This window comes from Tenrec ecaudatus, chromosome 1 (assembly GCF_050624435.1).
Source record: "Tenrec ecaudatus isolate mTenEca1 chromosome 1, mTenEca1.hap1, whole genome shotgun sequence".
Lineage (NCBI taxonomy): Eukaryota > Metazoa > Chordata > Mammalia > Afrosoricida > Tenrecidae > Tenrec > Tenrec ecaudatus.
The window spans coordinates 34264262-34289826 of record NC_134530.1 but is presented as its reverse complement, the minus strand read 5'-3'; the positions used below and the strand labels follow the sequence as shown (position 1 = coordinate 34289826).

The 25565-nt window shown below is 42.0% G+C and overlaps 1 protein-coding gene across 4 annotated transcripts in view; it reads right to left on the bottom strand.

Annotated features, from left to right (window-relative positions):
• Positions 1-24342, bottom strand: part of KIF1B (kinesin family member 1B) — a 165470-nt gene extending 141128 nt beyond the window's left edge. The window contains exons 1-2 of one of the 4 annotated variants that reach the window (XM_075550795.1): positions 24020-24342; positions 3605-3785 (exon numbers count right to left, since the gene is read on the bottom strand). In XM_075550795.1, the coding sequence (XP_075406910.1) occupies positions 3605-3710 (106 nt within the window). In that variant the 5' untranslated portion in view covers positions 3711-3785; positions 24020-24342. Of the gene's footprint in view, positions 1-3604; positions 3786-23472; positions 23619-24019 lie in introns of those variants that run through there. The other 3 variants (XM_075550804.1, XM_075550810.1, XM_075550800.1) reach the window with 3 other exon arrangements.
• Positions 24343-25565: the final 1223 nt, after the last annotated feature.

Here is a 25565-nt window from a genome sequence, read left to right as displayed (position 1 = left end):
GCAATCTCCCAATCTAAAATCAATAATTTGTTGACTGTTGTTGTTTTTAAGCAAGTCTTTAAAACTTTCTAAACACAACGTATTTCATCCAAACCACTTAAAAATTAGTTGCATTTTTTATGTAACATTACTAAGAAATTACCATAAAAATAAAAGTAATAACAAAAATTCTAAATAAAAAAGCAACTCTTTTCCAAGAAGAAAAAAACCTATCTTTTTAAAAAAAAAAAAACTTTTATTGGGTCTCCTACATCTTTTATCACAAATCCACACATTCATCCAGTGTGTTAAGCACATTTGCACATATAGCGCCATCATCATTTTCAAAGCATTCTCTTCCCACTTGAGCCCCTGATAGCAGCTCCCTGTTTCTTCCCCTTCCTTCTCCCACCTGTCCTCCCTCATGAGCCCTTGATAAGTTATAGATAAGTTATTTCCTTATCTTACATCATCCTCCATCACCCCTCACCCACTTTTCCATTATTCGTCCCCTTGGGAGGGGGTTCTAGGTTAATCCTTGTGATTGATTCCCCCTTTCCCCCACCTCCCCTAATCCGCCTGGTATCGCTACTCTCCTTGTTGGCCCTGAGGGGTTTATCTACCCTGGATTCCCTATGTTTCGGGCTCTTACATGTAGCAGTGTGCATGCTCTGGTCTAAGGTAGAATTGAGGTCATGATAGTGGGGTGAAGGAAGCACCAAAGAGCTAGAGGAAAGTTGTGTGTTTCATTGGTGCTCTTCTGTACCCTGACTGGCTCATCTCTTCCCTGCCCCTGTGGGAGGGGATGTCCACTTGTCTACAATTGTCCTTGCCCCTACCCCCACCCCCCATTCGCATTGGGTATGATTTTGTTCTGGGTCTTAGATACCTGATACCTGATCCCATTGACACCTGGGAATAGACAACTTTTCTTTTCTTTTCTTTTTTAGACAACCTTTCTAAGGAGTCAAAATGACCTCAAACTTTGAGCCATGAAAAAATAGCCATCAACTTGAAAAGTATTTACTGAGAAATTAACCTTAATTTGTCCTAGGCTGATTCATCTCATGAGATTTTTTGTTTCAGTAGAAAAATTAAAATTCACAAATGTCTCTCGATGATTTTCATGTGTGGGTAGGTGGTGTGTTCTAGCAGAAAAAGAATTCCAGTGGAGGGTCAGGAGTCCTGATATCAAGTCCTAATATTGGCACTCTAAAAAAGTTTTAAAAGTCCCTGCAAATATGAGACTTTCTGTTTCTACTTCATTAATTGGGGCACTAGGTGATGTGTAAAGCTTCTTTCAACTCTAATCAGCTATAATTCTAGACTCTTTCTCAAATAAAGTATTGGCTGTTTCGTTTAAATCCTACTCACTCAAATCCAGTTTAAAATACCATACTATCTGAGGTAGTTAGTTTATTGTGCCAACCTGGCCGATAAACACATGTGGGGTTAATTGAAGGGTGGAGGGACAAATGGCTCAGTGAGCCTCACCTTCCTTGTTCTCGAGTCTCTTGCTTTGTGATGGTCGGACCAGGGTGCAGCTGCCTTAGTGGTTCCTTGCTTCAACTTGCAAGGGTGACTTCCTGCAAGATATCCCTAAGGAGAAGCCACATGGACCTACCCCGATGCAGACCTGGGTGCTGGAGCACCCGTGTAGAGACCCCTGTCAGCACTGAGATGTTTACACATTCATTGACCCAGCTTTCCTCCTGCAGTCGGCATCATAGTGTGTGTTTTGTGAGATGGAGGAGGACTTCGTGGATTGGTGTTGGACATATGGGTTAATGGGTTAATGTTGGACTTGTGGGCTTGGGCAGCCCTGGGTTGGGATGTTTTCTTGATGCACACTTAGCCTTTATATAAAACTCTCTCTTAGACACGAGTTTCTGTGGATTTGTTTCTCTAAAGCACCCAGACTAATACACCATCTATGAAATCTTGCATTTCTCCTTTGCCAAGCTCACATGTGTACTTTGTTTTAAATATTTCTATTAATTGTGAAAATCAATGTCTTCAGATCTGATTCAATAATATAATTTATTGTATGAGTTTAGCAATGCTATAAGTCTTTATGGGAGCAGAAAGGTTCTTCTTCCACACCTATGCTTACATTAGCCAAATTATTATTGGCTTCTAATCAAAATCAGGTATCACTTTTTTAAGAGTCTAGTCATTATGGGCAACCTTTTGTGGGACATAGTAAAGAGGGGTAAATATAAAATATATACTCATACAAACTCTAAAATGTATGGTCCTATTTTTAAGAGAGGAGCCCTAGTGGTGTAGTGGCTAATGTGCTAACTAACCTAAAGATTAGAGGTTCAAATCTACCAGTCCCTCCATGGGAAAAAGAGATGTCCGTCTGCTTCTATAAAGATTACATATGAGCCCCTAATAAAATGTAAATAAATAAATAGATAGATAAATAAATAAATAAAGATTACAATCTTGGAAACGCGATGAGGCCGTTCTGCTCTGCCTCCACAGGCTCACTATGAGTCAGCATTAACTTGACAGCAATGAGTTTCTCTGTCCTTAAGGATGCTCAACTAGGATTCTTATTTTCTTCCTGTTTGCTGAAGATAAAATATTTTTCTGAAATCCTTCATCCAGAGTGAAGATCATATTTGGAGATTTTACATTTTCACCTAAACTTATGCCATTTTCTATACAATCAAAATAACAAGTTCAAAAACAGAATGTATAGCTTAGAAACAATGAACCATAAACTTTACTAACCATCATTAATCTTGGTGAGTTTTAATCCTGATAATCACAAAGCAGTCAAGTTGGAAAGTACAGCCAACCTAGGTCTTTTCCTAACAACTATCTAGAATGACAGAAATCAGAGAAATGTTTAAATTGTGCCTAACACAATTTAAATTATATAAAACTAGTATCTGTCCCTTCTCCTGCTCTGGCAATAGATGACTGTTTGACATTTTATTTAGTGCTTAGCATACCATTATACATTTGCCAATTAAAAAAAAATCCCTATTAGTTTCTATGGCTATTCTCTCAGCTAAAATTTTAAGGGAACCATTTTTTACAAGTTATAAACATCAAGTACATTATCCAGGTTTTAAAAATATATGAAGCAGTCAAGTCTGAAAAATTAGCCAGTATAAAAATCATTTATTAAAAAAAGAGGGGGGTACTATTTTACAAGAAGATGCTGCTGCTTAAAATATTTGGAAGGCAACCTAGCACATGTTGCTCTGGGGAGAGGAACTGGTTAACTACAATAGGGTGGAAGGAAGTCTCTGCACTGTATATTCTTTGTACGTTTTGAATTTTATACCATGTGAATGAATGTCTTACCAATTATTCTCTTTCCCCCTCTGTCTCTCTCTCACACACACATACATATGCACAGATATCTAATAGATGAGGAAAGCATTAACACTAGCTTAGTTATCTAACAATATCTCAACTCTAAGAAGCAAAATAAAGAATCCAAATTTAAATATACTACAGCAAATATCACAGGGGGGTGAATTGATCAGAATTAGAAAAATACAAATGATTAATACCCAAATATAAACATTTTGATGACAATAAAGGAAGGGGGGGGGCAGAGAGGAAGACGAGAAATAATTGACAGAAAACAGCATGAACTCACTGGTTGAGTTGCCTTGCATCTGGATAATGCATTTGGACTCTTTGCTGGTTTCTCGAGAGTTGAAGGGACGCACCCGAACAGCCACCTTCACCGAGGCTCCTGACATTCTGATGGCCTTGGTGTATATATGCAGTCCAGAAGTAAAGAAGCAAATTCTCTTTTGCAGTTATGTCCAAGTTTCCTTTATAAAGGAAAAAAAATCCATATAAGGTAGTCAGAATTTTATGTTTCAATTTCTAAAACTCTCATCCCTGTCTTTTTACCCCCAACAGTTTTATTGGCACATAATTCACATATCATGTGAATTGAATTGAACAGTTCAATCATGCAATCACATCAAGAGGAGTTGTACAATTAACACCACATCTATCTAAAAGCCTTCCCCTCCCCCCCTCCAGCCCCATCGTGGTCACATTGTCTTCCAACTGAGCTGAGCAATCACCATCAGTTCTTGTGCTCCATCCCCACTCCTAGCCTCACTGCTCACTCCCGAAATCCCCTTCCCTTCCCTCCACTCCTACATTCCCTACAACACCTTGTATCAGTTATTGTCTTCATACATCCATACCTCCTGTGCCTCACAGTTGGGAAACCCAACAGAAAACAATGCAAGACACATTGCACTAAGATGTTATGGATAAGATCACATTAGTATAAAGGCAAAAATACAAATGATACATAAGAGGGAGAAGACCCCATCAACATTCAAAAAGCCAGGGAAGAAACTGCTGTCAAGAGAGATCCTTGCACCCAGTACTAAATCAGATCGTGTTTATATGGAGGACAACTGGCCTGATACCGAGTTTAATCCTGCATAATCAGGATTGCCATGATCTCTGCCTGGTAGTAAGGTTGTTCGGGACTCCTGCCTTGGCTAGAGTGGATCTGCCAGAAGCTTGGTCTGACTAGATATTCTGCAGATGGGTTTTGGATTCCCCTCGTCGTCCATAGCCTTCTCCAAACAGGGTGTTTACAATTTTAGTTCTGATACTTTCCTCTTTGAATTTGGTAACTGTCATCTCTGGATCACACCAGCTGGTGTGCTTCTTTCTTTTGGACTTAATTGACTCCTTGCATAGATGGCTGCTTGTTGAATACAGCCTTTAAGACCCCAGACATGTTTCAATTGACAGCCAGCACCATCTGCATTCTTCACCCACTTTGCGGTAGCACCCTCAATCTTCACTGATCATTTCTTAAAGTTGAGTATCAAGCAGGACCATGATGTAAGAATGAATGTTCTTAAGTTGGAGCTAGGATTTAGTGTGAGCACAGAACTCATTCCTGGATCTTTTTATTTTTAATTTGCTATAGCTTGGAAGTTAATACATGTCATATCATTCCATAGGCCAATCATGCCAAACATAATTGTACAATTTCTTCCATAATCAGTCTCTAGACATCTTGATGTCATCCATCTTTTCTTCTTACAACTCGTACATTCTCAACTGTGTACTATTCAAATAGAAAATTAACGCAGAAATTTGTTTTCCCATTCCATTACTTTGTTCCCCTACAGAAAACCTCTAAAAGAAATAATAGATACAACAACTGCAAATTAATAGGTATCTTTGTTTTGTGTGGTGCTAGATCAATCTTAAAATATGTATCAGAAGCACAAGATGTTATTTGAAGAGAGTTTCTTAGACAAGTTACTTTCCATCTGCTAAGGCACTCTTTAAAGAAATGCATTGATATTTCTATGCTTTAATTACAGTTGTAAAAACATTCTGTGTGATGAGGGTAACGAATGTACAAATGGGCTTTATACAATTGATGTATGTATGGATTGTGATAAGAGTTGCACGAGCCCCCAATAAAATGATTTTTAAAAATAAATAAATAGAAACATTCTGTGTACATCTATGTAGGTATCTCTTTTAACGTGTAACTAACTGCCAATAGTCTTCTCGTATGGATCTCCTTTGACCCTCAGAATCACCCTGAGAAAAGCAGAGAAGGACCCCAAGACACCGGTTCTGTCCTCAGATGTGCTTACTCACTTACGGCAGAATCAAGTCACTACATTTCGCTATTGAATGAAGTCACAGGAAAAAAATGTGACTTTTTCCCCCAGAGAAATAGTTTTCCTTCCAACAGAACAAAACCAATATTATGCTGTCAAAAGACCTCACATAAGTTATGTCCACGAGAAACAGCAGAGCTCTCTAGTCAGGGGTAGAAAAATGTATCCTACCCATTATGGAAACACCTTCTAGAGAACCAAACCAAAGAAAAATCTGAAAAGGGAACAGTACTTAGGATTGCAAATACTGGGGAGTTCCAACAGAACTTCATCTGACTGATGATGTTCTAGAGATTTAAATAGAGATTGAGAATGCTAACCTCCAGCTGAACAACTGAAAGAATAAAAAATCAGTAAAAGTAAACAAACCAGATAAAAAACCCAAAAGTCCTTCCCCGTACATGTCTTCTTTTACGCCCTTACATATTTGAGCCTGATGCTTTTGGAGCACGCCCAGTGCGCATCTCCTTCCCCATCAGAACGCTTGGAGAGCTTTTCTCACTCGCTAGTCTTAGACTAGCACCTGGTGTAAGTGCTCAGAAAATGTTTGGTGAATGAACGAATTACTGAATTATATTCCCCAGTTGAGAATTATCTGTACAAGTCCATTGCCTGGTTGTTGACTTATTTTTTTTGTCTTAAATGATTGAAATATTTATCAATAATGTTTTTATTTATTTTTTTTATCAATAATGTTTTTATATTTGATCCATCAATTTTCCACTTCAGTGGAACAGGTCTTTTAAATAAAGCAAACATTTCTTTAGTTATTCTTTATGAAACAAAAGTGTAGAGTTATTAACTCCCCCTTCCTATCAATAGAGGAGCCCTGGTGGCGTAGTAGGTTCTGTGGGATAACCACAAGGTCAGCAGTTCGGTACTCCCAGCCACTCTAGGAGAAAGGAGTTACATTCTCAGAAACTCACAGGAGCAGTTCTACCTCATTGTTGCTATGAATCAGAATCAATCCCACAGCAGGGACTTTGGTTTGTTGGTTATTGTGCCTTATCAATACTGCATGGCTTATATTCACTAGTTGAGCAGTTTTTCCTACTAAAAGAGTAAATGAAGCATTCAGAAAAAAGCAAGTCATAAAACAACCACCAGAATTCCCTTTGATAGATAGCCATCATCTCAATTCTCCCAAACCTGTTATCTCCTCTGCCAACCAATCCCTGCAACCTTCCCATTTCTATCAGAACCATTCTCCCAGACCTCAGACCATAAAGCCTAGAGCAGCGGTTCTCAACCTGTGGGTCGCAACTCCTTTGGGGGTGGAATGACCTTTTCACAGGGGTCGCCCGATTCTTAACAGTAGCAAATTTTCAGTTATGAAGTAGCAATGAAAATAATTTTGTTTGGTGGGGGGCCGGGGTTCACCACATGAGGAACTGTATTACAGGGTTGCGATATTAGGAAGGTTGAGAACCACTGCCCCTAGAGCCATATTGACTCTGACTTTTTCTTTGAATACTTGTAAGCATTATTAATGAAATACTATGCAGAAACTTTTAAAAGATGAATTTGTATCACTCTCTCCCACCCTGCTTTCCCACTGCTATTATTCTAATGTACATAATGACTGCCCCACATTTAGAAGGACTGCAACAGCTTAGCTATTCTTTAGTCTGATCTCCAATTCAATAGTCCTTAGATAAGGCTGCACAGAGCAGAAAAAAGTCTGTTGAAAAGATGTGTCCAACTCATTCGCTCTCACTAACTCACTCACTCACCCTCCCACTAACTCACTCATTAACTCAATCTCTCTCACTCACTCACTCACTCATTCACTCACTCATTCACTCACTCAGTCACTCACTCGGTGACTCACTCAGTGACTCACTAACTCACTCACTCAAAAAAAAAAAAAAAGTAAAGAAAAGATGTGTCCAGACTCCCCCAGCCTAGTACTCAACAAATTTGACATAGGTCTTAGATAAAAGGTTTGTTTGTTTATTGACATTTTTAGAGACTATTCCAAATTCCCAGCTGAGAAGCACTACTTTAAACAACTGAATGTTCTGCTGTGCAGACTAGTCCGGCTCTTTACTGTTCCTCCCTCGGAATCCCCACTATTCCACACACATTCTTTACTAACTCCTTGCTATTGTTCTTTACAATGGGCATATGAATATTTTTTGATGACTCAGCTCCAGTTTTACCTTTTCTAAAATAACTTACCTAACCATTCTAGGAATCAGTGGTATTGCCTACAGTCTTTAAATCTCAGACACATGATGTGACACTGTTGCCATTGTATATGACTGTATTCTATCTTGTATTTGTTTAATACTTTCTAAAATGAAAATCATATCCTCTCAGAAAATCTCTTTTAACTAAGCCTCCTTGACAAAGCAGGTAATTCCAATTTGGGGCAAGAAACTTCAAGATGTGCCCTAAAGCAGAAATCTATCAAAGACCAATGTGCTCATTTCAAAAAAGCACAGTACCTACCTGAAGGGGGTCCTACGCACCAGAGACAGAATAATTAGAGCATCAGAAACATCAATGACTGCAAATGGACTGGGGTGGAAATCATCAAATATGTTCAAATTCAAAAGTTCATAGTGATACTTATAAGAACACTATTTATTCTGAAACCTGCCAAAACAAAGCCCCAAACTAAGAACACATCCAATCTTTATATCCCGTATAAACTATTTTGGGACAAATAGTCGATGAGAATAAATTATTCTTTAAAGAAGAACTCCAGCTGATGAATGCAGAGAAATGGACAGAATGGCACTTTACAAGCGAGAGCACCATTCCCTGGGGAAGGAGGTCAAAGTAGAGGGTCACTAAGAGGAAGACCCTCATGAGATGGGCTGACGAGGGGACTCAAACACAGGGATGATTGTGAGACTGGTGCAAGCCCTAGCAGTGCTTCATTCTGCTTTACACAGGGTTATGATGCGCTGTAACCAACTCAAGGGCATCTAATAAGACAATGGAGGAGGAAGATAAGAGAGAAGAAAACTGGGTTAAGGAGGTTAACAGTCTTGGGTAGGACAGGAATGAAAAGAGACTTTAAACATAGAAGTCATGTAATTTGACAAGTGAGTAGATGAATATATGAAGCAAACTTTTGCAGCTTGTGTGGGAACAGGAGAATGGTGGATACATTAGAAACAGATGAGAGACAGAAGTGCTGGCAATGGTATAGGAGGTGGAGAGTTTGGCTTTGGTTGTATCGGTCAAAAGAAATGCTGGCAGGGAAGTTAGGGAGAAGATAAAAATGGTCCATGGAAAATGTGTGTATGAGGACATTAGATATAAGAGATATTAGTGCTCTGGTTTATAATTACAAGTAACTAGTACTTTATATCTAAAGGGAGCAGCGCAGTGTAGTGGCTATGCATTGGGCTGTGATCTGCAATGTCAGCAGTTTGAAACCACCAGCTGCTTCATGGAGAAAGATGAGGCTTTCTACTCCTGTAAAGAATTACAGTCTTGGAAACCCACAGGGGCAGTTCTGTCCTATAAGGTCTAATGAGTCAGAATAAACTCAATGGCAGTGAATTTTTTAATTTATATCTAAAATACAGCACGGAGGCTTCAGTCTTTGTTGCTTTATTTGTAAGTTAATAGCATTTAACACTTCATTAGGCCCTGGGAAAAACATAAAAGGAGGCGGGGAGGATGTTCATTTAAACTCACAGATCATCCTTGCTTAAAAAGAATTCAGCCCACACTTCTTCCAAGACAGAACTGACTATTCATGCTACACAACAATGCCAGATTCATCTTCCTGAAATGCAGCTTCAGGTTAGATCACTGTTCCACTTAAAAACCTTCAAAGTTCCCTTCGTGTCCACCAAGTGACTCACTTCCCCACACTGGCATTTACGGTGCTCTGCAATATCAATTACCTACTTTCTATCCACTCTTTAACCAACTCTAAAAAATTCACTGCCATCAAATCAATTCTGACTCAGAGTGCCCCTGGGAACAAAGCAGAGCTACCCTGTGGGTTCCTGAGCTATACATCCTTCCTGGAGCAGAAAACCCCATCTCTCTCCCTTGGAGCACCCGGTGGTCTTAAACAGCTGGCTGACTTCGTGATCAGCAGCCCGAGGTACAGCCCACTATGCCTCCAGAGTCCTTTATTCCCTACCCCTCACCCACTACAAGGTTTCTGGATTTCTTCCCCTTTGTCCCTCTGGCTCCACGGATCTCTTTTCCTACTACTGTGCCCTTCCTCCTCTACCGTTATTCCCAAAATCTAATGTATTTTTCTTGGAAGGCTTTCTCATATGATATCGATCCCTCAAGCTTTCATAGTCTCCTCACTTTCCAAACCAAACACAACTACTTCTCTACTGAATACTACTCAACTTGCCAATCATGCCCAGGGAAGAATACACATTATTTACTCTTCTTAGTCCTGCTACAGATGCTAAGTTCCCTGAAGAGAGAAACAGGACCTTAGTCATGGTTCTAACCCCAGTCATCACAGGGTCTCTATATGTAAACACCTGATTTGTTATTGAACTCCTTGTTACTGTGTGTCAGCAGACTAATATTTTAATATTATTAATGAGAAACATAAGTTGTTCCACAAAAGAGACAAATTATTTGATCAAAAGGAAAAGGGACAGAGAGGAATCTCAAATCCCTTCCTGAATTAAAAAACTTTAAGCCATCCTAGAAGTTTAGTGAATCAAAAACTTTCATGGATGTTTGACTGCGTGAGGCTCATTGCCTCTAACATGTTGTTCAGAGGTCAGCTGCATTTTGTGGTTTCCTTACTACTACAAACAAATCTCACTTTTAACAGATGTCCATCAAAGAATCACAACTTCAACACTTGGCTTCCCTAAAAATTTTGATTATATAACTCTGAGATCATATTTCAATTTTTAACAAGAAACAATAAAAAAGGTATTTTTAAGCAATTCAAGGAAAATATTTCTGATAATTGGTATAAAAATACATTTTTTTAAGTTTTGAAAAGACAGGTAGGAAAGGCAGCAATACATACTCCAAATCACACGCAGCCTCAGTTCTAGACTGTTCCTCTGATCAGTTTTCCTCTCTTATGACATAGAATTAGAAGCATTAGGAAAACAGAATGGAGTGAAAATTCCAGAAGCATTCCCCAACACTTCATGTTTAAGGCTAAACACTTAATGATTAATACTAAACACTTTAATGTTTAAAGATAATTAAACATTGTGTCTATTTTATTTGAAATTTTTACCAAATTGCTTAAAGCTGATCTCGGGGAATTCTCACTTGGTTTCATAGATACCCAGGATTACTAAGGAGTCTAAAGAGAAGACTCTCAGAAGAAAAGCTTAATAGTCTACTTCCAAAAATGATGCCCCAGAAACCCCTGTGAAGCAGCTTTACTCTGACACACATGGTTTGCCAGGAGTCCGAATCAGTTGATGGCAACCAGTTCTCAGTAAGGAGACTTAATTCTCAAACTGATCTATTCACAGAGTGGATAAGAAGCAAGAGCAAGCTTATAGTAGTTCCCATGGTTGGTTGGTGTTTTAAATATCTCATTTTCTACAGAAGACAACCTGTACCAACAGCCTAGTTGACATTCCACTATCACCTATGAGCAAAAGCCAATGGTACTGAAGGAAGAAGTTCAAGCTGCACTGAAAACATTCTCCAAAAACAAGGCTCCAGGAATTGATGAAATACCAATTTGTTTCCACAAGCTGATGACGCACTGGTAGCACTAGTCTTCTATACCAGGAAATTGGAAGACAGCTATTTGGTCAACTGACTGGAAGAGATACCTATTTTTACCCATTCGAAATTAATATACCCAACAGAATGCCCAAACTATAGAACAATATCGCTGATACCACAAGCAAGCAAAAGTTTGCTGAAGATCATCCAACAATGGTTGCAGCTGACCATTGACCAGGAGCTGCCAGAAGTTCAAGTCGATTCAGAAGAGGATTCGTATGAGTATCATTGCTAATGTCAGCATGAAACCAGAGAATACCAGAAAAATGATTATTTGTGTTCTATTAACTATGTAAAGGCATTCAACTGTGTGAGTATAACAAACTCTGGATAGCCTTGAGAAGAACGGGAATTCCAGAATACTTGTGCTCATGTAAAACTTGTACATGGATCAAGGGGCAGTTGTGTGCACAGAACAAGGGAATACTGAATGGATTAAAATCAGGAAAGGTGTGCATCAGGGTTGTATCCTTTCACCATACTTATTCAATCTTTATGCTGAGAAAATAATTAGTGATGTTGAATTATATAAAGAAGAATGCAACCAAGGGTGTGAGGGACGATGCTGGGAGAGTGGAGGGTGAGTGGGTTGGAAAGGGGGAACTGATTGCAAGGATCCACATGTGACCTCTTCCCTGGGAGAGGGACAGCAGAGAAGGGGGGAAGGGAGACTCCGGATAGGGCAAGATATGACAAAATAACGATGTATAAATTACCAAGGGCACATGAGGGAGGGGGGAATGGCGAGGAAGGGGGGAAAAAAAAAGAGGACCTGATGCAAGGGGCTTAAGTGGAGAGCAAATGCTTTGAGAATGATTGGGGCAGGGAATGTATGGATGTGTTTTATACAATTGATGTATGTATATGTATGGATGGTGATAAGAGTTGTATGGGTCCCTAATAAAATGTAAAAAAAGAAAAGAGGAGAAAAAAATGATTAGGGCAGGGACTGTACAGATGTGCTTTATACAATTGATGTATGTATATGTATGAACTGTGATAAGAATTGTATGAGCCCCTAATAAATTGTTAAAATTAAAAAAAATAATAAATAAATTAAAAAGTTAAAAAAAAAAAGAAGAATACAGATCAGGATTGGAGGAAGACTTATTAACAGCCTGAGCTATGCAGATAACACAACTTTGCTTGCTGAAAATAAGGAGGACTTGAAGCACGTGCTGATAAAGATCAAGAACTGCAGTATAGATTGCAATTCAATGTAAAGTGGCCCCAAATCCTCACAACTGGACCAATAGGGAACATCGTGATAAATAGAGGGGAGACTGAAGTTCAAGGAGTTCATCTTGCTTGATTCTACAATCAATGCTCATAGAAAGCAGAGTTCAAAAAAAATCAAACAACACATTGCATTGGGTAAATCTGCTGCACAAGACCTCTTTAAAATGTTGAAAAGCAAAGAGGTTACTTTGAGGACTAAGCTCTGCCTGACCCAAGTCATGTTATTTTCAATCTCCTCATATGCATGTGAAAGTTGGACAGTGAATAAGGAAGACTTAGAAGAAGAACTGATGCATCCTAATTATGGTGCTAGCAAAGAATATTGAAAGTACCATGACTGCCAAAAGAACAAACCAATCTGTCTTGGAAGAAGTATAGCCAGAATGCTCCTCAGATGTAAGAATGGCAAGACTTCATTCATCTCGTGTACTTTAGACATACTGTCAGGAGAGACAAGTCTCTGGAGAAGGTAATCATGTTTGGTAAAGTGGCTGGGGCAGTGAAAAAGTAGAAGTCCCTGACACAGTGGCAGCAATAATGGGCTCAAACAGGAACAACTGTGAGGATGGTATAAGACTGGGCAATGTGAACATGATGGTAGGACAAGAGGAAACTAAAAGGAAATAGAGGAAAGAACTAGGAGGCAAAGGATATTTACAGAGATCTAAATACAGGCATATATGTGTGTATGTGTGTGTGTGTGTGTATGTGTGTGTGTATATATATATATATATATATATATATATATATATATATATATATATATATATATATATAGAGAGAGAGAGAGAGAGAGAGAGAGAGAGAGAGAATTGACCCTTGACTCAAGTACTCCCTCAACACAAGAACACTTTGTTCTAATAATCCAGGATTCTGTGATACTCACCTTCCCAACACGATCGCTGAAGACAAAACGGGTGCATAAACAAAAGTAGTGAAGAAAGCTGATGGTGCCCAGCTATCAAAAGATATAGTGTCTGGGTCTTAAAGGCTTGAAGATAAACAAACAACCATCTAGCTCAGAAGCAACAAAGCCCACATGGAAGAAGCACACCAACCTGTGTGATCATGAGGTATTGATGGGATCAGGTATCAGGTATCTAAGACCCAGAACAAAATCATACCCAATGCGAATGGGGGGTGGGGGGACATGGAGTGGAGACCCAATGCCCATCTGTAGACAACTGGACATTCCCTCACAGAGGGGTCACAAGGAAGAGATGAGCCAGTCAGGGTGAAGTATAGCACCAATGAAACACACAACTTTTCTCTAGTTCTTTGGTGCTTCCTTCACCCACTATCATGATCTCAATTCTACCTTACAAATCAGATTAGACCAGAGCATGCACCCTGCTACAGATAAGAGCCCGCCACACAGGGAATCCAGGATAGACAAACCCCTCAGGGCCAACAAGGAGAGTAGAGATACCAGGAGAATTAGGGGAGGGTGGGAGGAGAAAGGGGGAATTGATCACAAGGATCAATCTAGAACCCCCTCCCAGGGAGACGAATAACGGAAAAGTGGGTGAGGGGTGACGGAGGAGATGTAAGATATGGAAATAACTTATCTATAACTTATCAAGATGAGAGGAACGGAGAGAGGGGGAAGAAATGGGGAGCTGATATCAGGAGCTCAAGTGGGAAGAGAATGCTTTGAAAATGATGGCAGCATATGTGCAAAAGTGCTTGAAACATTGGATGATTTTATGGATTGTAATAAGAGATGTTAAGAACTCCCCAATAAAAGTATTTAATTAAAAACTGTAAGAATAAGAAATTATAACCAACATTTTTGTGATTGTTGCCAGAAATAAATATTATTGTGGCATTTACCAAAAAAAAAAGATGGCCAATGTTTCGCTCTGTTATACACAGGATTCCTATGAATCAGAACTAACTCAATGGCAGCTGAAAACAATATAGAAAAGTCAGGACTATATTCATAAAATAGATGCCCTTTATATCATTCATTCCCTCTGCTTAAACCCCTTCTATTGGTTCCTACTACCTCCAATTATATTCTAAAAACTCAATAGCCTCCAAAATTCAACCTCCTTCCTAGTCTCAATTTTCACTAGCCAACCCTACACCTTCTTCCACACCAGCACTCTCTTTATATGCGGTACATGGGCATTCCTGGAAGCCTAATGTCCCCTCTTGACCTATTTATTACAAACCTGTATCTTTTTTTGTTAAGCCCATATCTTTTAAGGACAGGATTCAAGTAGGAAGCATTAAGTCACGGGTTCTCTGACATCCCTTAGTCTTTTTCTTTACTTTTTTAACTGCTCTGCTGACTCCTCCACTTATTTTGCTGTCCTGTGTTGCAGTTATAGGACCTTCGTGGTATAGTGGGTTTAAATTGAACTGCTAACCACAGAGTAAACCATTCAAACCAAAAGCTGTTTGTTTTGGAAGTTGAAAGATGAGGCTTTCAACTTCCAAAAAGGTCGACAGTATTGGAAACTCACAGGGGCAGTTCTACTCTGTCCTAGAGGGTCATTAAGAGTCAAAATTGACTTGACAGTGAGTATGTATATACTCGAGTGTAAGCTGACCGGAATATCAGCTCAGGCACCTAACTTTACCACAAAAACTGCATAAAAATGTGCTGGAAAACTCAGCTTATACACAAGTATATACAGTATGTTAAAGTTTTTAGCTCACTCAACTCTCATACTTAAGAACATTTAACACTGATTTTATTCGGGGCATATTTGCTAAAATTAAAAATAGATTTCAGCTTTTTCATTCAACATTAGCATAATTTGCTATGTAACAGCAAATTGTCAACAATTAATTTCTTCAACAGTTAATCTTTTCCACTGAATTACATTTTTAAATGAATTATAATTTAGATTGAATAAAACCAAACCAAACTCACTGCATTGAGTTGATATCGTACTTATAGCAACCCTATAGGGCAGGGTAGTTCGGCAGAGCTACCCTAGTGGGTCTCAGAGACTAATTCTTTACAGAAGTAGAGAGCCTGGTCTTTCTCCCTCAGAGGGACGAGTGCTTTAGAACTACTGCCTTGGAGGGAAGTAGCCCAATGCTGCTAACCACTACTCTGCCAGGGGAAAAGACTGAACACGAATCCACAAGTAAAATTCTAAACTCGATGGTCCATTTTGAAATGCTACAGATATTTTCTTCTTATCTAACAGTTTTACATCTCTCAGTCTAATACTGCCCATGAAACCTAAGCAGGAGCCAACACTACTGTACTGATAAGATGGCCAAAAAACAATGTAAGAATTTCTTTTTCTGTGGGTGTTAATGATCGATCTACTCTTGGCCTTTGCCTCTATGGGTAAAAATCAGCCATGGGCCAAGCTGCGCAGGCCCAATATTGCTTATATTAGAAACGTTCCTCACTGCATTCTAAGGGAATGCCAAGAACCAGATTACAGGAAGACTCAGCACAGAGATTTCAGCCTCACATGTGGCTAAGCAAGCTGGTCAGGCTTCTGAACTGTGTTCAAGTCTATCTAAAACAACCTGATTAAACTTATTGATTTATTAGATACATGTCCATTTGCAACTTAAGTTACCAAGTCAAGTATCCTCCCTCCCACTTGTGATAGGATTTTGTTTTCTCTCTTTTTTTATCTTTTTATTGTGTTTAGGTAAAAATTTACAGAGCAAGCAAATTGGTTTTCCATTCAATAATTCACATAACTTTGTGCTCACAAACCAAGAGATGCAACAAGAAACAATAGGTCCTATGACCCACAGCTCAAAATAAACTAGTTTAAATGACAGTGATTGTTTTTCAATCCCTGCTACCTGCCGCTCTGAACTTGGGAAGAGCTGACTCCTCAGAGTTTGAATGCTCAGTACTAAACTCTCCAATAAGGCAATTGGCTCTCATATTTCAACTCACATCCTGCAAACTCTGGCAGATCCACTTGAATCCCAACATTCGGAGCTCTTCTAGTATCAAAGGGACGCTTGCTCCTGGAATCACCCGTCCACACGAAAATGAGCTCAATTCAGCTGTGGTGAGGAAATGGTAAGCTTCCACCAGAGGTTAATTCAAGTTTGTTAGCAAGTTTCTTTCTAAAATCTGCTTCTGACCACACCTTTGGAGCTACATTCTTGAGAGGTAGCTCATTATCTGAACAAGCATGCAGGTCAGACTTTTCAATGTGTCAATGACATGTCAGTCTTGCCACATGATAAACTGGTGTTCATATCGAATACCTATGTTTTCTTTTAATATGACAACACACAGAATACAAGTATTGCAGGCTCACAACATGAATTACATCCTCCATAAGACAGAATATCTTTTCATAATTTAGGTATACTTCAATGTTATATTCCCAAATTTAGAAACCAGATAGATTACTTTTTTAAAGAGAGTTCGTGAAGATTATTTCATTTTACTTAAAGACCTTGTAATAGTGCAACGTGAGCCTTTGTAGGAGAGAAATTAACACCTTCCTTTTAGAATTTTTGCACTCAAGAGAAGTTTCTCTTAATGAACCTGAACTGTTAGGTTTTCTTTTACCAAAATAAAATTGTGTCATTTCTTTCCCCTTTTTATCTTGACTTCCAAAAGGTTCAAAAGTAAATTACAGTAACCACATTGGTGGCTTGTATATTTATTTTCCTCTTGTTACACACTCTTTTGTGATTATAGTTTAAAAGTTTTACACTCTATACAGTGCTTGTAATAAGCTACTCTGATCCTTTTAGAAGCAATAGGTAGTATAAACTACAAGTACATAAAAATTTCCCTGTAATAATCTGGTCTACGTGTTCTAAGTCTGGAAATGTTATGTGGCCAAAGTTTTAGTTCCTTGTTACCAGAAAAAAAGTTCTAGTTCCTAAAAACAAAACAAAATAACTCAGCACCCTTTTTAAAAGTTATGCCAAAGAAAAATATTAAAGTGGGCACACACATAAAAAATCAAAACCTACTGCATCACCTCTATCTGACTCACAGCAACCTCACAGGTTTCTGAGATTGTAATTGTGTAAAGAAGCAGACAGCCTCATCTTTCTCTTGAAGAGATGCTTGACTCGCCGACCTTGAGGCTAGCAGTCCAACAGTCATACAACAGCCCTCCTTAAAGTGGGCACAGGTACTCAAAAATCTGTACTGAATTTCACAGCCACATAGGTGGCCAGAAAAATAGGAAACACAAGCGACTCAAACTAGGTTACCACCACAGAAACAAATAAAAAGCTAGTGAAGGAGAGAGTGAAGTAGACAATACTCTCAAGGCCGTGAAGATTCTAAGCACAGTGAGGCATACTTGGGCACCCTGGTCTCAGCACTGAAGGGCTGGGAATGCGAGCAAGCACAGGGTCAGTGATGGAAGCCAGCTGCAGTGGAGGGCAGAGGGATCCCGCGACAAGAGAACCTGTGACTGTAGGAGAGGCAGCTAGGAGGGTACAGAAACGAAGGAGGGTTTGCTTTTTGGCACGTTCCCATGATTATTCCTGAGAAGTCATACTCCAGAAGCCTAGGAAGAACCAATGAGGAAAGCCGAGAAACATCCTTGGCATGGAGGAGCTTACAAGTATGAAGTTAATAGGCAACGGTGGGTGATAGTGAGCACTATGCGCGGGAGAAAGAAGGCCAAGTTGGAGAATCAAGAGTGTGGCGGGGAGGGATACTGGGGAGAAAGTTCAGAGAGTAGTTAGGAAGAGTAACCAAAGTTGAAAAGGTGACGGAGTTAGCCAAGGAAATTTGAAGAGACTAGTGTTCCTGGCAGAAGAATCAGAGCAAAGATCCTACGATGGAACGATGTCTGGAATTTTCAAGGAACAGTGTAAACAGTCAATGAAGTGGGAGAAATTGGAAACACAGGCAAGGAAATAGTCGTCAATACAGCAAGTTCCTGAAGAAACTAAAGGCAGTGATCTCCAGAAGGCAGGCCCAGGGGTTGCTGAAACAGGGAGTGTAATAACCTCTTCTTCTGAGAACAGGGGGAGAAAGGTGGTAAAGAGGGCAGAGTGGTTAGAAAACAGAGAAAGAGGAAATTGAGGGAGTTTGTGCTTTTTCTTCCTCTGGTAGTAAGCAAGGTTTTGTGCCAAGTATGAGACAGCGAGGAGGCTTGAGAAACAACGTAGCAGTGATTTTAGAACAACTGCTGTGAACTGGGAAGACTGAGGAGGGAACAGGGGACAGACAGAACTGCTTCAACAGACCCAAGGCCAGGCTCTGGGAAGACCTCAGACTGCACATTCATCGGGGCACAGCTGCCCAGCACTGTGTGATATTGAACAGGACAGCAGGAGGGGTGTGCAGAGTAACAGAAACTACAATGGCTAGTAAGAGAAGCGCTGAAGCAGCTTACTCCAGGGGTCACAGATAATAGAAAAGGCATATAAAGAAATCAAATCTGATGAACTAGGGGAACAGGAAAAGTTCAAGAGGCTGAAGGTGGGAGAACACAGGGAAGGAGATTATTGAAGTGAGAGTGGGAGGCAAATTTGAGATCTGAAGGCGATGGCGAATTAGATATGATGTACTGACTCTCTAAAGATTTTGAAAGACTGATGGGACCCTGAGACTGTGGCCCTTACTCTTCAGATCTAGAACTGAGCTCAATAGTAATCCACCACTTAAGATTTTAAAAAGGCAGCATTTACCCAATGGCAAAATTCAGAGGGTTAGAAAAGAAGGGAGAATGGAAATGGGAAATACAAGGAAGAAGTGGGAGACCTGATGCCATGGCTGAACTGAAGCAGACTGTGTATGAATTGTTGAATGTCAAACTACCATCTGCTCTGTAAACCTTCACCTAATTCAGAAAAAGCTTTTTTAAAAAAAGAGCTACTAGAACTGAATGAAGCCAAGGTTTGCTTGAGATATGGTCAAGGAATTTTAAAGGTAAGGGTAGTTTCAAGGAAAGTTCACCATAGCAGTTACTTACTAGCTCTGGTGACTTGGGGAAAGATGTTTTGCCTCCACAACACTAATCTTGTGGAAGAAAGCATAGTGTTGCTTTCCATAAAGCGGGGCCCAAGTATATCATGGCTCCCCCATTTTTGTATCATCTGCAACACCAGTCCCCACTCTCTCAGCCTCCAGTCAGAAAGCCTCACAAGCTAGAAAGACATCATTCTTGGAATGACTCACAGAACTGACAGAAAATATTACAAATGCAGGTGTATTAAAGTAAAAGGGTATAAATCAGGAGCATCTTATGTATAATGAGTTGCCCGGAGGAAGGTTCCTAAAGCTGTGTCTCAGAGGGCTGGGCACTGGGAGCTTTAGAGTCCCAGGCTTTTTATTAGCAGTTCTGCATGACAAGGTAACTCACGCTTCCTGCTGCTAGGTGATAGCAGCCTCCCAGGTGAGTCTTTGCTGGTCTAGTCAGCACCCACTCACCAGCACAAAATCTCCACTGTGGCCTGGAAATCCCAGGCCCAGACACCCAAGTTACTCCAAGGGTTATTTCTCAGGAGCCAAGAACAAAGTCCACCTTACTTACCTACCACCCCAACCTCTGTCTCAGTATTTTTATCTGTAATTAAATCATACACATTTTATACAATTGTTACAAGAACTGTCTTAAGACACATGAGGGGCTTCAAAATGTTCTTGGAAAAATGGGATTAAAAAATAACGAGAATGTTCTGTAAACTTTTATATATCACATATATAAAGTGCTTAGAAATGGGCCCAGCACACATAAAATGCTCAGTTATGAATATGAATGTTATTGTTGTTGTTGATTTGCACAGTCACTGACAGTTGATGTCAGAAACACAGATAAAAGAGAAAATTAAGCCAAGTATTAAAATCTTCAAAGGAATTAGAAAATGAGATCGCTGACTGATATGCTCTGGTGTAGACAATGTAATATTTAATATAAAAGTATTGTAAAATATATCCGCTATAACAATTTGTGGCTTACAATATTCAAACAACCAACCAAAAAAAGGACCATAAAAATTCCAATTGAATACTAGATAGTAAGTATTAGAAGGCATTACAAGAGGAAAAAGCTCTCACTCGAAATCCAGAAACTAAAAAAACCACAATAAAAAAACAAAAGAGATTCTGGAAACCAGCCTGGCATGGCATGGCACAGTGCACAAATTGTACAAGAGGGAAAGGAGTCTGGATTCAGCTTATCTCACCATATGTGTTTACAGTCTTAAACTGTAAGCTCCTTGAGGACAAAGTATCAAAGTTCTTGCTGCACTGTCTAGTAACTGGGAAAGACTGTAGTAAAAGTCGCAATGAATCACTGGTCTTTAAGTAGAAAGTTCAACTCAAAAGTACAAGGCATCTTTTTCAGGTGTTTTTCGATCACAAGTCACATTCGTTTAATTTCTCTTTTGTCTTAGGATGTACATACACACACACACACACATATCCTGGAAGCATGTACATTTATTCACATTCTTTTTAGAGTCTCTGGAGACCTTGGTAGTGTAGTGAGTTATGCACTGGGCTGCTAATCACAAAGTCAACAGTTCACATCCACCAGCCAAATCCTCCACAGGAAAAAGATAATTTGGCTTTCTGCTTCCATAAAGACTTACAGACTCTTTGAATTGCTATTTATTTCAGAGTAAGCTGCTTTGGGGGCATGCTCTGGACTAACCTATCACAATATTGGTGAGAAAGGCTCATGTGTAGCAGCAGCATGTCCCTGATGCCTTTGTATGTAGAATTTATTATATTCAATAAATCTGGTTGGAGATTTAAAAAAAAAAAGACTTACAGTCTCAGAAACCCAAAGGGGCAGTTCTACCCTATCATACTGGGTTGTTATAAGTCGGAATCAACACAATGACAGAGGGCCCTGCTGTTATAGAGTCCAGACGTTCACCAGGTCATGGTCAACCAAGGTCATCTTTCAAAGACAACTACATGATGTAGGCATGATATACGAGAGGGGGCTTCAAAAGCCTGTGGAAAATTCTAGTATCTTGTAACTGTATTTTTTTAAATGAACTTACACACACATACCCCCCACCCCCAAGCCCTGCCCCCAACTTAGGTTTAAGTTGGAGCTTTGTGGAATTAAACCTATCAGTTGACAAAACCAAAGAGACACCTTATGCCTGGAAAAGACCTGCTGTGATTACAATTAGCAGCCTGGGCATCAGTTTACAAGCAAGCAGGCAGGGTATATTACCCTTTACTTTGTACTCAGGACAAGACCATAGCAGGGAACTGGGTTGAGAAGGCCTGGGTCTTGGCGAGACTGTGAGTTGGCTCTGCTTGGACATTTAATTACTGCACAACTCAACAGTGGGAAGAAGGAGTAATGAGGGGGGAAATGGTGAACTGCCTTCCTATCTGGGTCTGAAAGAGAAAAATGGCCAGTTTTTAGCCCGAGAAGTCATATATAATTGGATACATTTGTGCAAAATACTCATCAAGGTGGAGCTGCATAATCGGGTCTGAGTTTACCAGATATTGAAATTAGAGTAAAATTTCTTCATATCTTGCCACTAATAAAGTAACTTTAAAAGTAAAATAATAGAATTCTTTCTTAATTGGGGCATAGAATTTTAAAACAGATCTTTTGTATTTCTCTCATATTAATGAAAATTTAAAACCACTAGCTTCTGTTAAAAGCAAGCTGGTTATTTTAAAACTAGACTTTAAAAGGAAAGCTCAATGATAAATTAACTAAAAAAATGAAATCCGTTAAAACTTTGCTTAGAAAACCCTATTTGAAGCCCTTTAGGAAATTCCATTGAGGAAGTTAGAGGAGCATATTCATTAAGAGTAGGAGGAAAGGAAAGGGAAGGTAGACAAAGAAGGCAGCAGGCGTCCCCTCTCTCCTGGTCCTGCCCAGTAAGAAAGGCAGCTTTACAGGCACAAGCTGAACTCCATTCCCGATTGTTTCAAGATCTGCCTGGCAATGTCAATGTGAATGCCATCTTCCCTTCATATTCTAGCCGTCAACAGTACACGCCTAATTCTTCGTGCTTCGTAATACACAATCATACGAACTTAATTAGAAAGCACTTCTTAGAGAAGAAACAAGTTGAGATTTTATTATGACTAAGCTAAGCTGACAATCTGCCAGCCTTTAAATAAAACATCTACCATGATATCACGGCTTCGGAGAGATTCGAATTCCCATCACCGTCCCTCTCACAGAGCTCAGGCATAGCTTCCGTACAAAGCAGCAAGTTCAGTGTCAGCAGAACAGCTGCCCAGAGCAACCCGAGATCTGTGAGCAAGGGATCTGTTGACAATCTAATTTCAGCTACCTCCAGATTCCACAAAGATTACAAACTGCGTCCTCAGAAATATTGCTGCAAGCCTCCCTCACTTGTGGACACATCCTGGTTTTTCTTCATCTCTGCCCTGTTGAGCGACTCTGAAAACCTACCCAGTCAATGCAGGCTACCCACTATCTTTGGCAGTCCTCAGACCTACATACGCACAAGACATCACCAGGCCTTCTGGGTGCACGGGGTGCAGAAGATGGACAGACACCCAGCATTTCACACCAAGAAGAATGGAATTTTGAAGGCGAAGTGAGCATTTCACCGAGGGGAAGGGAGTTGGGGCGTGGGGAGTCGGGGGTGGGAAAGTGATTTGGAAGCGCCTTGCTGGTTCCAGGGCCCCGGAATGTTCCGTGCGGCGGGCGTGAACAATGACCAGCCTGCTCGCGCGGCCGCCCAACCCCCACCATTTGGCTTCCCAGCGGCCAGTCACCCTGAAAGCTGCCAGGGCTGTCACTCGGTGCCTTACAGCAACGGGACTTGGCTCCTCCAGGATTTGTCAGATCATCCTCCCAATATGGCTGCCCGAGTAAGCCGGCTCTGCTCCCCGCCGAGCCCACGGCAGCCCTCCCCCAGCTGGCCAGCCTCCAGCAAGCCCCCTCCCTTCCCCGGCGGGCTCCTCCGGGCCGCCCTTGCGCCATCGGCTTCTCCCCTACCAGGCGATGCCCTTTCCTACCTGCATCTGGCAAGAGGGCAGACCACCTTCCCAGCCTCGGCCTCGAAGCCAGCCCAGACGGCGGAGGAGTGGGGATGGGGGATACCAAAGAGTGGCGTCAAAACGGAGCCGCGCTGTCCCCACCGAGCAGAAAAGCGCAGAAAGCCCAGGGGACGGGTGGACAGCGTCGGGTCGGCTGACTGCTGGGCAGAGCCGGAGCCTGGCACGCGAGCCTGGCACTCGGGAGAAACGGGGGGCTAGTGAGGGGCCCTAGCAGGCCGCTGGACCCAAGCCCAGAGTGTGCTGCCGGCCGGGGAGGCAGCCTGCACCCCAAGGAGAGCCTTCTCCTCCCCGTCACAGCCCACCCAGCCCACCCCACCCCGCCGCACCCAGTGGCCCAGCAAGCAGCGCCTTCAGTGTCCCCGGCTCCTGTCACGGCCCCGGCGCCCCCCTGGGCCCCGCCCCGCCGCCCCTCCCGCTCGCAGACGCCCCTACCCCCGCTCCCACCCCCGCTCCCACTCCCACCAAGCGGCCGCAGCGCCAACCGCCGGTCGCCCCGCCACCTTACCTCAGTCGCGCTGCTGGCCGACCGGCGGGGACGGATGGGTCAGCAAGCACCGCGGCGCGCGGGAGCGCGCGGGGCCCGGCACCGACGCACCTCAGCGCGAACAGCGGCCGCCACCAGCCGCAGGACGCCACTCCGCAGCCCCATCACGCAACGACCCAGCCCCGCATTGAGGGATGGCGACGGGTGGAGGGCGGGAGCGAGGGAGGCCAGGCGCGGACACAGGCCTGGCGGACAGCGTTCGGCCGCGCGCTGACGCCTCCCAGGACCGCCACCGTCTGATGGCCCCACGTCTGTCGTCGCGAAACTCCGCCCGCAGCAGCCCCCGGCGCCGGACACCGCCCCGAGCCCCGGAGGCCGCGCGTCACCTCGGCCCGCCCCGGCGCTCGCGACTGACAAGGGCATGGACCAATGGGAACGCAAAACTCCCGGCGGCCGACCAATCGCAGCGGAGCCGGGCAGCGGCGTTGCTGCGAGGAGCTGCGGAGACACCCGAGCACCCCCTGGTGGCCGAGAAGCCGGCGCGGGGGTGCGTGGGGGGCGAAGCCGGCGCCCGGAGGAGTCCCCTCCTGGGTGACCCCCGTAAGGCGTCCGTCGGCTGCGGCCGCGCCCAGCCAACCCAATAACCCGCCTTAGGGTGACAAAAGGTTGGCTGTGTGGGGCGGGAGGGGCTCCGTAGAGTCCCGGACGTCAGCCGGCGCTGAGATTTAATATGGGAGGCGGCCGAGGGTGCAGTCATTGTTTGAAAAACATCTCCCTCGTTCGACGAACGCGGCGCGGCCGCAACGGAGACGCAAAGGGATGAGTCGATTCCGCAGGAGCTTCCCGGCCTGTTCCTATCGAACCTCTCACACCTCCCACGCGCCACCTTGGCGGGGATGAGTAATAGAAACGCATGACTTAGTGGGCATTCAACTTGCCTCTTTTGGATGCCACGCAAGGGCCGAGTAAGGGAACAAAGCGCTCTGTACAGACCGAGTCAACGACCGGAACTCCTTCTGGGCGATGCCCTTGAAGGCACGTTCCTAGAATGCAGAAATCCATCGAACCCAGGCTCCAGTCGTGATTTCTTTTAAAACCGGATTTAGCTCAGTTCAGCTCGGAAGAAAGAAAAAAAAATCTACAACCGCTGGATAAGCAGTTCCATTTAGTCCTTAAGAAAACATAATATGCGATGAAAATACGTGCAACTGTCCTATCAAAGCGCCATTATTCTATAAGATTGTGGAATGCTTTTTGACTCTCAGAAATTGAAAGTTAAGTTTGGGTGTCTGCCCCCCTCTGAACTCAAAACACTGTTACTGAGGATGAACAGCCATATTTAAGCCATAGGCGTTAGAGCAGGTAAGTTAATAAACTAGCTATAGCAGGAAATATCCACCCACTCGAAAGTCCGTCCTCATACTCTCCTTCCAGTCAACAATCATGGAGCAGCTCCCATTTTATTCAGAATTTAAATTCCACCTACATGCAAAATGATTTGACATAGCTTTAACAAGCTGCATGAGCAATGCGGTTTTATTACCATAGAAGAGGAGTCAAGCTGATG